At 37.7% G+C, this 14283-nt stretch overlaps 3 protein-coding genes across 3 annotated transcripts; all 3 read left to right on the plus strand.

The window, feature by feature from the left end:
* Positions 1 to 555: 555 nt before the first annotated feature.
* LOC131786265 (uncharacterized) lies at positions 556 to 2732 on the plus strand. The gene is made up of 2 exons (XM_059103295.2): positions 556 to 1777; positions 1883 to 2732. The coding sequence occupies exons 1-2, from the start codon at positions 565 to 567 to the stop codon at positions 2716 to 2718; spliced, it is 2049 nt and encodes a 682-aa protein (XP_058959278.2). The 5' UTR covers positions 556 to 564; the 3' UTR covers positions 2719 to 2732.
* A 1289-nt stretch (positions 2733 to 4021) lies between these two features.
* On the plus strand, positions 4022 to 7998 carry LOC131786290 (proline-rich protein 5). The gene is made up of 2 exons (XM_059103326.2): positions 4022 to 4640; positions 6213 to 7998. The coding sequence occupies exons 1-2, from the start codon at positions 4077 to 4079 to the stop codon at positions 6573 to 6575; spliced, it is 927 nt and encodes a 308-aa protein (XP_058959309.2). The 5' UTR covers positions 4022 to 4076; the 3' UTR covers positions 6576 to 7998.
* A 1370-nt stretch (positions 7999 to 9368) lies between these two features.
* On the plus strand, positions 9369 to 13909 carry LOC131786329 (ubiquitin domain-containing protein 2). Its single transcript, XM_059103371.2, is given in 4 exon segments — positions 9369 to 9588; positions 9713 to 9808; positions 9811 to 9939; positions 11685 to 13909. Coding segments are annotated over 4 exon segments (702 nt in total). The 5' UTR covers positions 9369 to 9506; the 3' UTR covers positions 12080 to 13909.
* Positions 13910 to 14283: the final 374 nt, after the last annotated feature.

Genomic DNA, 14283 nt, shown 5'->3' on the forward strand with positions numbered 1-14283 from the left:
AAAATTGCCATTCATGCCATGAATGCGTAGTTATTTCCAAGGAGAAAATTGTGCAAAAGAGTCCTAAATTTACGTAGCACTCCTAACGCGCAAGCCGCGCGGATCCTCGCGCCTGTTTACATTGTTAACTTTAATTAATTTCACGTTTGAAGCCAAACATCTCGCTTTCACTTGCTGATTGAGCCCTCTCACTTTACTTTGACAAGCCTATGGATCATTTTACGCTTCCCTGGTGAGAATTTTTTTCTTGAACAAAGCTCGTCATGAATTTTTTAACGATGTAGTCATGCGCAGTTAAAACCGGAATCCCACAATGACAAGGAGCCGAAATGACCCTGTGCTCGAGATTGGAATTTGCCCTGGATCGCGTAAGGGAAATGCAAACCCACCCCTTCTAACGTAACATCGACAGGACATAAAACAGGAAGAAGAAGGGGACGTCCCCAGGCGAAATCGAAACAGAAATTTCTGCGAAAACGGAAGTGTCTGAAATTGACCGTTCATTTCTTTTCCAGCATTCTGCTCTTAATGTGGATAAAGTAAGGCCTTCCCAAACTTAAACCGATGGATCATCCCGTGGTAGTCAAAGAGCCTGGTGGCAAGTATTCTCCTGACTTATTGAAAGCTTGTGAAGATCACTTCAGTAGAATTTACCCAGACTATGTTAACGCTATAGATCATGAAACTGTCATGTGTCCACCGGCATTTCCTTTCGAATACATCGCTCCAACGGGAGAGGCTTCAGGAGCAATTCCCCTTTCTGAAATCGAGAAAGTGAATATTGACGGAGATAGCGCCGAACTCGAATTGTTCTACGTTTTGGAAAAGTTTGGGAATGAAACTAACCAACCGATGTTCGTTGTACCGAAAGTAAAAGTTGCGAAGTTCATCACAAATGTTATTCGCCAAAAGGTGCCGCTTGATCGTCAGGCTAATCTGGGGAAAGTAAACTTTAAGGACGCCGAAATCGACTTCGCGATTGTCCATCATCACATTGGTGTCATTCTCATCGAAGTGAAATCAACAAGAAAGTTTTCTAAGTCACTTCAAGGGAAAGCACGAAAACAGCTTCAAACTAGTGAGCAAATAATTCGGGCCCTTTTGCATGTTGATCATAGTGAGGAAATTTCTATTCCTGTCTATAAGGTAATTGCCATGCCAAACGTAAGCGAACCTGGTCGAGGAAATCAGCAGTGTATCAGTCTTCGAGGAATTGATATTCTCTCGAAAAGCAGTTTCACAAGCTGGTGGCAAAGTAACTTTGTTTCAATGGAATTTGTCAGCGACGAAAAGCAACAACTTCAAAAGCTAATAGCCATTTTGGTTGGCCAGAATTGCAATGTCAGCTCCAAAACGCTGTCGGATGTTCATGAGAAGATTGACAAGCAGAGTTTTCTCCGAAAGAGCCATGAAAAGTATGCTAAGCAGGGTGGGGACGGGTCGGAATTGGTCGTGAAAAGTGCTGATCAACCAGGGCAGAATATCCTAACAGCAAAGTTTTTGTTTCTGAACCTCGAGCAGTTACGCATCTGGAATGGACCACGGAAACAGTTCTTCAACGGTTCATCTGGCTGTGGAAAAACAATTCTGCTTCAGTTCAAAGCTTTAGAATGCGCTAAAAAGAAAAAAGAAAAGGTGATTATCGTGGCACCCTCTTCACTGACTAATCTTTACAGAGAGTTTTTCGAGGACAATATGGACGACAACATTTCCAGTAGAGTGACTGTTTGTTCCCCTCCTGAGTTTTCCGAGCTTCTCCAAAGAAGAGATCTCGAAGGTGATCTAGTGAGCAATACTGAAAGGGATTCCGGAAGTGATTTTTCAAGCAGTACCGGAAGAAATTCCCCGAGCGACGCTCAAAATGGTTCCGTAGGTGATCTAGCAGAGTTTCACTTCTTTGTTGATGAAATGCAAACCTTCGAAGCCGAAATTCCAGACACGATAAAACTGTTGGAGAAACTTCTGGCCCAAATCACAGATCGAGATTGTTATTGTTGGGTTGCTTATGATTACATGCAAAGGAATGAAGCCGTTGTTTCTCAGGATGTAACAGGAGGGCTGTCCAGCGCAGCAGAAATTCAGAATAAAGCGCGGGAGCTCTGCAAAAAGTTCAACGTTTTTCACCCTCCTTGCTTGAAAACGGTAATGCGATCTACCTTTGAGGTTTACAACTTTGTTCAAGCGTTCGCAAAGAAGTCCCTTCTCGGATTATCACAGAGATTAAACCAACCTCAATTTGATCGTTTTGAACAAAAAACAAAGGAACTATTCGTTTCTTTTGCTGAAAGATACGATGTCTCAAACTATCTTGGCCATCACGTTTGTGGACCATCTGTTTCAGTGTTTGAGAACTCTGATTTTAATTTCATTGCAAATGTCATAGAGGACGAAGTCAAAAGGTGGACAGAAAGTGACTTTCTACATCAGGTCGCTGTTCTTTTCACTTCATCCTTCCCCAGAGAAGACTTGTCTCGTCTAATGACACAAAAGGGGATTCCAGTTTGTGATGTAAACAACAGTAACAGAAATGCGGTAGTATTGGATTTTGGACACAACGCTCATTCATACGAATGGCGAGTGGTAGTGGCAATTTCCTGGCTCAATGATGAACTTGCCAGTAATTACCTCATGTTTACAAGGGCAGTATCGCGACTATTGGTGATAACCACAGACGAGAAGATGTTTCCTCATAATCACCTCGGCAAGCTTCCAGACTGAGTAATGTTCAGAGCTTACATTCCTTAATTTCAGAGCTGGTTAACATGTTACAAGTTCGATACATTACATTTTGTGTTGCACTTTTCCATCAAAATCAAGAACATTACCTTTTTTTTTTTTGTCTGTCTAGAACTCTTAAGAAGTCCTAATTTCGAAAGGAAAAGAAATTAATTCTCACTTTGGAAAGTTATTGAAGCTTCTTATTGCAAAATCAATTTCTGAAATAATAACATTATATTTAGTTGCTTATTTTTGCGAAGAAGTAGAACTTGTAGCTTTGGGTGTGCATCTATGAGGAGACGGTGATCGCTCTATTAGTAAGGTGAATCCTCGGTAGTGCACTGCGCATCCTGTACCGCGCATAAAAATCACGTAATCAGGCGAACAAGCGCGCGCATTCCGAGAACACGGTGTTGTTTTTCAATGGCCAGGTAAAGATATGGCTAAAAGCGTGCACGAAGCCTGTTTCTCGAGGATGCAAATTATGACCTTAAAAGCAACGACTCGAGGTATACGTTTTGAGTCGATGTCATTTAAAAGTGCGTAATTTTGCCACAGATTATATATATATGTAATACATACATACATACATACATATATATATATATATATATATATATATATATATATATTGATCAAAACTATAACAAAATTCTCGAACGTGATTGGTTAACACCAGCCCGATTTGTACAGGTAATTACATGATTTCGAGTGCATTGGAATAAATAAGCACGAGTAAATTTTTTTAAAGACTAACAAAATTGTACGAGCTCGTAGGGCGAGTGCAATTTGTGGTCTTTGAAAAATTAACAGGTGCTTATTTATTCCAAATTGCACAAGAAAAATCATGTGATTACGGGTTAATAATATACATGGAAAAATACGAGATGACTAAGCATAATTAAGCATAAGCAAAGCGCGCGCATCAAGTGCAAAAATAATTTATTTAAACCGTGCGTTCGGTCAAAACAACCGCGTACGATCAAAACAATAATATGCAATGATATCTTCACATCTTTAAGGCGCAAAAAAGTTCAAAGTCCGGCTAAACAGTTCAAGGGATTATTCAGTCTGTGTCCGAATCACTTTCGATGAAATGGAATCGTCGTTTCTGAGGTTTAATCATGTTTGCTTTTAATTTCGGTAACCATAGCAACAACCAACAACTCCCTTCAGTTTTCTAAATCCCTGGTCCCAGCATGTCACGCTTGTCACACAATCCTTATCGTTCTCACTCTTAAGAACTTCAACGGACTGAGTTGTCCGAAAGAGACTAGTGCCCAAATTGTGCTTTCAGCCCGTTTCATGGAGCACTTGATCACTTCTAAATTTTATGAAGTTACCGCTATTTTACCTTCATGGCGCGGTCGCCGGTGTCAAATTTAGGTGAATTCTTAAGAAAGGATGGTTCAGTAACGATGGTTGGAGTGCAGCGACCAAGAAGCCCGAAAATTACCGATAAGAAGTTTACTTTTGCAGGCGGAAAGAATGAAGATTGGAACACTGTATCAAATGCTGTAACTGCCCTATTTCAACGAAAGAAGTTAGCAAAATCAGAATTAAGCAGTCTTACGGAAAAGGTTAAATCTGTGAAACAGGAAGTCGGCGGCTCAACGATTTGTGAATGGTTTAAAGAATCACTTGTTAAAGGAATGATCATTCTACGCGAAGACGTCAAAGACAAAAATGGCGAGGTTCTGTTGGATAAGCTGGCAGATAGTTGGACTTACTTCTTCTGTACGATATTGCCGTTACTTCAAGCAATTTTCTTAGACATACAGTCCCGTGAAGCTCAGTCTACTAGGTCTATTGCTCTATTAAACTTTCGCGACGTTGTAGTGTTGAAAACTAAATTGGAAGAAGCGTTTGTTATGGACTTGACTGTTCCGCCAAAAGTCGCACAGATGCTGTTGATTTTGCAGGTGAGAGACCTATATTTGGGCAAATAGAAGGGAAAGTAGAAATACCCGGTTTGTATAAAATTATAATTTGTCGTAAGCTGCTTTTCAATAATTATTTGAAGAACGATAGCCATTGATCAAAATCACAATGATACCCAAGGGTACATTCATGAACATTACAACAACAGAAGGCAGCCATATCATTATTAATTACTGTCATATCAGTAGTAATTACTGTCAGATCCTTTTTAACTTTATTATTATGGCTACTATAGCCAAATTTTCTCAAGCAAACAATGATTGTGTTATAAATTGTTTGAACCAGGGGGTTACATTTGATTTTGAGAAGGAATGTTGTTGGTAGTGGTGACTGATGTTCCAACGACCTTCATCAGAGTTAAATGTGTACAGTAGTTGTTGTCAGTCATGTATTGTAAACTGATTGATCAGGTTAGCTGTGATGTGATTCATTAGTTGAAATATAATATTATTAAAGTATTAATGCTAGTATTAATATTGTATACTGATGTAGGTTAGGCATTGGGCATAGTCCCAGTTAATAGTGTGGTTCTTAAGTTCATAATGTTCAGCAATGTTTTTGTTGACATCACCATTTCTTGTCGCAGTCAGTCTTTTTGTGAGGTTTCTGCCAGTCTCTCTAATGTTGGAGGGTTAATCCCTTAACTCCAAGAAGTGATTAACTTCTGATATAACCTCTCCTTATGAAATCCAAACATTATTCAGAAAGAATGTAATGACAGTACTCAAACTTCTTGGGTAAGAGTTGTTATCTTGATCTAACACCAAATGCTGGTAACTTATTTACAGGGAAACGTGCAGAAAGTAGTGGGGAGAGTTAACAGTCAGAACTTGGGAGTTTAAGGGTTAACAGGTGGAGCACCTGATAATTTGTCAGCTTTTGTTTCAGTTTAGAATAAGAAATCATACTTTTGAAAAGTTACAGACATTTTATGCGGTAAGGGGGAGGGTCTTTTACCCTCAAATTTCTGGAAATATTTCCAATTTCAAAGTGTTATTTCTTCAGCAATATAAATTAACTGACAATGAGTATAACTAGCACATGCTTCTGTGCTGATGATAGTTTTGCCAAGTGTCCTGATTTCCTTCATGACAGATATATCTGATATGATGATCAAACAGAATGTCACAGGGCAATAAGTAACATGACTTGTGACAATATGCTGTTGCAGCTAAGGTAAAAAGGGTTTTAAGTTATGCAAAGTGACATTCAACTCAAAATTAATTTTATAAAATCTACTACTCTTGTATCTGGGAAACATGGGTTCAAATCCCATCAAAGCTTTTCTTTTTTCAATTCTTTTTTTAACCTCTTCTGTGAAGATAAGCTCTTAACTTGTATTGCATCTGCAGGTCAAAATATCATATATTTCATTTAACTTTCATCATGTTTCTTTCAATCACCCTGCCTCTATTTCAATGATGCCCAATTTTCTACCAACATTGACAAGGGGGAATTTTTTCAAGAATTTTGAAAAAGGTTATAGCTTATAAATGCAACATTTTTTTAAATATATTTTTCATTCCATAACGATAAGTCTATTTGTCTACTAGGGCGTTCATGATGACCAAACTAGCAGAAACTACAGAAAACTTGAACATCTCATTTCGTTTGTTGTGTCACCTTACTTAAGTTCTACAGGCTTGAGAACCAAACCTGTGAAACCCTCTTTGGACTCCAAAAAAAGTGAAAGTGAAGAACTGAATAATAAGTCAGAGACTGCATCACATTTGGAGAAGAAACCACGTCCATTTAGTGTGGGATCTTTGGAACTTCAGTCCAAGTACTCAGCTGACAGACTTCATGAGACTTCTCTACAATCAGGACCAAACAGACGTTTCACTTTTGCTGCTGAATCTTTGAATGATTCATCGCATAATTCTGTATTCAGTTCCAGCACGTCCACTCTTACATAATAGTCAAACATGAGTTAAGCCCTCATTGTAAGTGCTTCAGCTTGAGCAATTCCTTGACTGCAAGATAGTGTAAGGCAACCCCTGATAGAGATCTGCAGGGGGTAGCACTGATAATGATTGCCAGACCCCAGACTAACCTCTCTCCCTACTCCCAACTCGTCTCAAATCCTCCCATGAGCAGGGAAATGCACATCCTGGAGTATTAATAAAAAGGGCCAGCTCAGAGGCTAAGTGCTACTAACAGTAGGCCCATTACTTTGGTTAGTCATTCTGAGGAGTAAAGTTCAAAGTTGTGACAACCAACTTCCTGTCATAGGTTTATCCTGGTGTACACCACCTCAGGTTAATGAGGATAGAGAAGTTTGAAGTGTAATTTGCACAGAGCTAGGTGCCTCAGAAGGCTAAAATTCAATGTGGGGTTTGTTTTCCCAGTTGTGTAGTGAGAATCATTATTTCCTACAGAATATGAAGAAAGTTATTTTCAAAAATTGTGCTGAAAAGTGCAAGAGATGATTATATTTTTTTTGAATTTCTCAGTCAGTGTCATATTTTATGGGGATCCTGCATTTCCTTGGCTTTACCTGACTGGTTTTGATAATATTTAAACTATTTATTTTAGTAATTATCAAATTTAAGGTGTTTCTGTTCTCTGGAATTTTCCATTCTCCATTTCAATTATCTTTGAATAAATTTTTTACCCAAACATTTTACTTACCTGTGAACCCTGTTTGCAGTTTTTCTCAGGAATGTCACAAATTACAAGTCAAGAAACTAAAAACAGTGGTAATTTCTGGGAACAAGCAAGGTGTATAATTTGAAAAAAAAAAGGAATATTGCAATAGAATAGAAATCTTGCAATGAAAATAAAACTTTTAAGTAACTAATTTTTAAGAGGCTGGAAAATTTGTCATTCTTCAATTAACTCTACATGTTACATTTTGTCACTATAGAATGGTAAAAGGTACATGATAGCTATTAGGGTTACACTTGGTAATAACAGCTTTAATTGAAACCTGTTGTTTACAGCTGCCTATAAAACCTATTAGGATGTCTGTTTAGCCCTTTAACTCCCAGAAGTGATTCACTCGTAACTTTTCCCTATGATATCCATACATCATCTTGCAAACAGGTTGTGAGAAAACTCAAACTTATTAGGTTTAAGTTGTTACCTTGATTGTACCCCAAATTCTTGTGACCAATTTACAAGGAAATGTGCAATAGCTAGAGGGGAGAATTAACAATCAGATCTTAGGAGTTTTAGGGTAACCTACTGGCAGGCTCTTGTGTTTGGGTTTTGCTTTTCAGGTTCATCTGTGATTCTTTTTGTTTCTTGTCATTAATTCTAAACTCATGTATAGTGTGACATTTTTTACAAAGATGATCAAACCTATTCTCCTGAATAAAAGAAATTCTATTACATTTAGCAGTCTATTCTTCCAGTCTGCCCTTGAACAAGTTATAATTTCTTGCTTAGATTAAAAATTATTGTCATAAAATTATACATTGCTCTTGATCAGTAATCATAATGTATCTTTGGTTAGTGGTATTTAATACTGCTTTCAATATTGTTGAACTCAGTGAAGAAAATTTTTGCTAATGAAAAATTCTGATAGTTACTGAACAACATTCAGTGAAATTTGTGATTGAGAGGAAAACATTCTAGCTTTAAACCTGTTTGTTGCATACTATGCTTTTCTCTTCAACAAGATTTTTAAGGGGGTTCCAAAACTTACTGTTACTTTCAAACAAACTCAAACCATTCAAATTCTCTTTTTTTCATGTGGTTCATGATGATGATTCAAGATTTGGGTTTGTCTCAGTTCAAGAACCTGTGAAGGGCCTCTTTGTTTTACCACCTACAGTATTTCCTGCTACTTTCTTTTTTTTTTGCTTTAACTTAGTCACGAATGGGTTGAGTTCTTGCATTGAAGACTGGTGTCACATTTTGGCTCTAGTTATTGTCTGTTTACTGAAGACATGAGAAAAATTTTGTTCCCATCCAGGACAGAATTGATAAACAAAACAGCTGTTTGTAGTCTTTCATAATTCATGCATAGTGCAATAAAAGAAATCCTCAGGGCTAAACTTTTTTCTCAGCACACTCTTTTTTTAAACTTGGCAAACTATAAGTGGCTTTTAGAGTTTTTTAGTCATGAATAGGTTTGCTTTTACCATTTCTAAGACATCTGTAACAGCAGAATACTGGGTCTCTTTTGTATCATATTAAGAGGAAAATGGAAAGAATTATATTTTGAAAAAACAAATTAGATTTTTGATTCAAAGACAGAAAAATGATTTAAAATTTAAGGTCACTCGCTATGTCATTGAAGGCCGAAGAAAGCTTTTGTGGCCACTTTTATCCCATTGTAAGTGAAGAAAGCAATTTTCTCATTTTCTAAGTTTCTATGGTATGGTATACACAACTGAGATTTGGCAAGGATGTGTGTTAAGCTTTGCATTAATTTGGTCAGGGAATGTAAATTTTTGTAAGTAAAGAGATCAGGGGGATTGATGGCTGAAATTTGTGGTAAACACACATTCAAGAACAGCAAAATGATCGGGGGTTGGAAAAAATCGGGGAAAGCTTCAAGATAAAATGAAAGATGCGCGAGTCCGGATAAAATTTCAGTGCCATTTACATAAGAGCTGAAGTGAACCGGGGTCACTCGGCAATTACTTACTGAAATACTGAAATGCAATAAATTGAACAAATGGGAAAATGAGAAAATGTTAATACAAGCGCGCATGTCCACTTCTGTTTACCTCTGACGTCACGTATCGAGCGAATATCAATTGATTTCGCAGGAACTTTTCGTACGGTAGCAGAGGGAAAAGATCTGCAACGTAATGGAGGAGAACGACCTCTGTTACCCCTTTTTTGGCGGTGCAGTGTAATTTCTTTTTGGTTAACCCTCTTCATCAGTCATAACTATGGGTGGTTGTATGGGAACATCTCGAGATCCAAGCATAAGAGTCAGCTCTGGTAGCGATCAATTTGGTAGTACGCCAGGAGGTACTGTAGTTAATGCACTAGTTTCTATCTTCGCTTAATGTCTTGACAAGTTCTATTGTCGATTAACGGGGACTAAAAAAACTAAAGTGCTTTGAGTTGATCGATACTGTTTTATTTTTTGCAGTTACTTTGGGTCGCAATCAACCACTGAAGAAAGAGAGACCGCCATGGACTTCTGAAATTCCTCTTACAGAAGGCCAACTCCGTAGTAAAAGAGAGGAGTTTGGGAGACTGCGCCTGCTTTTGAAGGGCGGAAGGAGATTTGGGATGCGTTAAGAGCAGCTGCTGAAACGGACGATCATACTTGGGCGCAAGCAATTGTAGATGGAGCAAACATTACTCTTCCCACAGGTGAGCGCTGAGAAGTTGTCTTAATTTGGAGCACGGCGAGGGAACTAAAAATGTATGTCGAACGATCGCTCAAGTCACGCAAGAAATACCATAGCGATGAATTTTTTTGTCCGAGTAGAATTCTCTGTAAATTTTTTCGGTATTCCTATGAGTCTTTAAACGTCTCTAATCGGCTGATCTAATATACCCATAGCGATTTACCACGTCAAAAAACGGATTTGAAGTTCGTGTGCAATACTTATTTTTGTTGTTGTTAAGATGCAAGACAGTAGGTTCGCATCCTGTTCTTAAAAATGCACTCGCGAATCATGAAAGACTGTGTATATACGGCAGATGGTCCAATTGCCAACTTTCAACATGTTTCGATAACTGATCGCGCTTCCAAAAGACTATATTTAGTTCTCTGTTCTATTGCTGAGTTGTTTACTTAAATGGTAATGGAAACTCAAACAAGCTGTAGCCTTGAATATAATATCAAGAGACATCACTCGACATAAACACCAAGATGTACTCTAATTTATGCGGGAGTTTATGTTGATCGTATTGTAGCTGAACATATCGAGTTCGTGTGAGTGAAGCGGAAATTGCTCTCACCTGACCAGCCGGTTGGTTCGAAAGCTGCTCTTGCCTAAGGGAGGTGCATTAGAAATACACTTCCCTATCATGTCAAAGAAAATTGAATATTTCCTTTCCTGAACAATCAATAGACATTTATGTATCTTTAGATGCTCATTTGAATGTATTAGCTGAGTAGTTGTGTTGCTCATGAATTGTGAGTGTCACAGCTCTCAGCAATCAAGATGTTAACTAAAAATTTTTTCAAGACCACAATTAATGTTATTCTAATTACTTTTGTCAATTTTTTTCATAAACTGAATGCCTGTCTAGCATACAAATTTTATTTATCTGTTGTAGCAATTATTATTGTAGGAAAATAAGAAAACAGGATATTACACGACAAACTTAAATTTTGGGTAGTGGTAATTGCAGGTAAACACAAGGTTAAATTTGAAAGGTGATTCAGCAGTGCTCATTGTTTCCATCCCCCCCCCCCCCCATTTCAATTAATTCAGCCAACAGGTAATGAGAGTAGGCATGATAATCAGCTTAAGGTGGATTCCATATGGAATACCAAATTCTGGTAATTGATTTGAAGGAAAACTGAGCAACAGAAAGGGAGAATCACTATTCAGATGTTCAGGATTAGAGGTTTAGAAGTATCTAGGGAGAGCTGGGAATGCAGAGGATCATCTTGTCTCATTTTGCCCTTTATTTTCTCACTCAGGTAGTATGTGGGTCATGATGGGTCATGATGGGTCATGATGGGTCAGTTTAGCAGGCTGTATTTCACTGACCTACTCAATTTAAATGTTTGTTTGAATTGAAAAATTTCCCCTCCATTTGAACTCAGACATATAAGAAATATCTTACGAACTGTTTTTTCGCGGTTTGTACTGTAAGTTATGGAACCCCGCTCAGATTTATGAAAAAACAGAAAAACTCCGTCTGTTACTTACAGTTTGGACCTCAAATTTGGTTAGTAAAAGGTATTCACTGTGTGACCCTTCCTCTGTCTCGCACTTTTGAAGACTGATGACAAGTCAGGTTATTCCAGAGTGCTTTCAGAACCTCATACTTTTATCATTAAACAAAATTTGAGGAAAGTTGTGGGTTGGGGTATGATGCTTAAGTGAGTAAGATTACCTAGTTCTCCATGCATTAACTTTAAATTTGTTATCTGTAAGGATCATTGCAAGATGCATATGATGAACTTGGTAACAGATATGTCCTCCCAGTTTATTGTGTGAGCAAGCCAACAAATTTAATCAGAGATGAAGATGTTAGTGGTGAGGCCAGTGCAGAAGTTGAAGATGATGACTCAGTGCCCACAGGGGAAGAACTGTATATTAAACTTCGCTTGTCCACTGGCAAGGACCTTAAAATGACTGTATATACTTCAGACACTGTCCTTAAAATTAAGAGAAAGCTTCAAAAACTGGAAGGGATTGAGCCATCCAAGCAGAGATGGTTTTATGCAGGGCGAATGTTGATTGACAAGACCACAATAGGAGAGGCGAAAATTCCCAAAGGTCATGTTGTGCAAGTAATTTTGCCACAACCTACACCTGTTGAAAACTAAAAGGTTGTAACTCAAGGCAGGCATTTTTCGCTGCTACAAACTTTTTTTATGTCCTATGAAGTGTCAAACACCCATACAGAAGAATTCTCAACCAGGAACCTGTTTCAGGCACTTGGTTTAGTGAAAAACAGCCTAAAGGAAATTAAGTGAGAACAGGGTATGCCTGCCAATTGCCTGGAACAACTGAGAAGTTAATCACAATGTTATTACAAGAATGTTATACTTGCCCTCAAGCATCATCTTCTCCCGAAGGACATACCCAGCTTTTACGAACAATGCACACTTGAATGTAAATCAGGCCATCCCTTTAAAATGTTTTGTTTTTCATCACCATCATCCCTTTCTTGAAAGTGAGTCAATTGTTGGGCAAAGAAAAGTAACAAAACAATTAATGAAGGTAACTTGAGTTCAAGTTCCCTTTCACTCCCAAAATCCCATTTTTATCTAGTACTTATCTTAACTGTCTTAAGTACAGTTCTAAAGATGCAAATTTTGAGAATTTGGTATTGGATCAACTAATGATTAGCTAATTAAGACTTATTCTTTATTCTCATCACTTGTCTGCCTGATATTGTACAGATATTGTAAGGAGAAATTCTGTCTTAATCACTAATTGGAGTTAAAGGGTTAATACTTTTGATATTAAATACAAGCTAGGACATTAGAAAAAACAAATTGTGTTTAAATTTAAGTCTTAATCTTTAATATGTGTTAAATTAAAATTAGCAAGAAAAAGAATTGTGTCGATCAGTTAATGTGTCAGTATATTGCACCTTGTTAATTTGTTAAAATAACATGAGGTTAGATGATAGGATGATAAATATTTGAACCCTTTAACTCCAAGATCTAATGAATAATTCTTCCTATGACTGCCATACTGTTCCTTATAAATTAGACAGGAGAAGTTGGTCTTATTCCAAAGTAACACCCTCTGGTTGATAAGCTTCTCTGTTCTCATAACCTGTATACAAGATAACTTGTTGGAATGGTAAGGAGAAGTTAGATGTTATTAACTTCTGGGAATCTCTTAGGGGTCAAAGGGTTAAGAGGATGGCCTTACATCATTAAGGACCAGTAATCTTAACATGAAAAATGAACATTTGATGCAGGAAGGATGTCCATGTATGGCTGAATACTAACTGGGTATCATCGGTGTCAATGGCTTACTATGCCTATGCTTGATTTAAATGTTTGTGAATTTAGTAACCTTACTACACCTTTGGCAAGAGGTTACTGGACTGGATTCTTGAGTTTGTAGAGATTTAATACCCCATCTTCAGTTTAATGCTGAATTTCAAAATAACAAGTAACTCAAGGTTATGTGCCAAATTATTATTAGCTTAAGAGCAGATCCTTATCCTTAGTGCTTTGTGAGTGTCTCTTTGCCTATGGAAAAATACAAGTTCTTGAGCAATGTAAGCTGGGAAGAGGTTTGCAAGGGGTGTGACACTGATTATTGGTGCCAGACCCCTTGGTACATCTCTCTCAGACTTGTTCCCAATCTTCACATGGGCAAAGAAATGCAGGTCTTGCACTGCCAATAATGAGGGCATGCTTCTAAGCTAACACAATTTTGAGTCTGATATTGCTCAATTGCAATCCCTTAAAATCTAGTGTTCAGCTCTTATTTTCAATGTAGATTGTTCTCTCTCAAGAAATTATAGAATAGTGACCATAGATTAATGGTGACAGATGCTTGTCTTGCTTAACTCATTTCTCAATCTTCTACAAGTTGCAGGGTGTTTTGCCCTTAACATTAAAGTTCTCTTATCAATCACTGCCTGTGATGAAACCCTTTCTGTTAGAAATAAAAGAATTATTTGCTACCTCTGTGGGTGTCCCTTTTTATTTCTCCTCCTGTTTAAGGGCAGTGTCAAGAACATCCCTTTTAAGGAGGCAGTGATGTGTGTAACTGTTCCTTTTGCTTGTCCTCTACCTCTGGAAGCCTATCACTCCTTTATTCTGTGGCATCTGCAGCATTAGGTTAGTCTGATCCATTTCTATGCAGGTCTATTTAAGATTGTGGTAATCTGCAGTGTTCTTTGGTTATCAAAACTAGATGTGATTATTAAATCTCTAATAATACACATGAAAAAGAAATCATGTGCTTCTGATTGGTTGAAAATGAGTGCATTTTTCATGCAGCACAAGTGCAGTTGTATAATGGGGGCAAATTACAAATAGCATGTGCACACTGTCAAAAT

This window comes from Pocillopora verrucosa, chromosome 1 (assembly GCF_036669915.1).
Source record: "Pocillopora verrucosa isolate sample1 chromosome 1, ASM3666991v2, whole genome shotgun sequence".
NCBI classification, from domain to species: Eukaryota; Metazoa; Cnidaria; class Anthozoa; order Scleractinia; family Pocilloporidae; genus Pocillopora; species Pocillopora verrucosa.

What these genes read in the sequence shown, in the direction of transcription:
- LOC131786290 (XM_059103326.2), top strand. Translation starts at nt 4,077, where the DNA reads ATGGCGCGGTCGCCGGTGTCAAATTTAGGTGAATTCTTAAGAAAGGAT. An exon ending in AGATGCTGTTGATTTTGCAG is followed by an intron (nt 4,641 to 6,212) that starts GTGAGAGACCTA and finishes TTTGTCTACTAG; the next exon opens with GGCGTTCATGATGACCAAAC.
- LOC131786265 (XM_059103295.2), top strand. Translation starts at nt 565, where the DNA reads ATGGATCATCCCGTGGTAGTCAAAGAGCCTGGTGGCAAGTATTCTCCT. An exon ending in CCAAAGAAGAGATCTCGAAG is followed by an intron (nt 1,778 to 1,882) that starts GTGATCTAGTGA and finishes TAGGTGATCTAG; the next exon opens with CAGAGTTTCACTTCTTTGTT.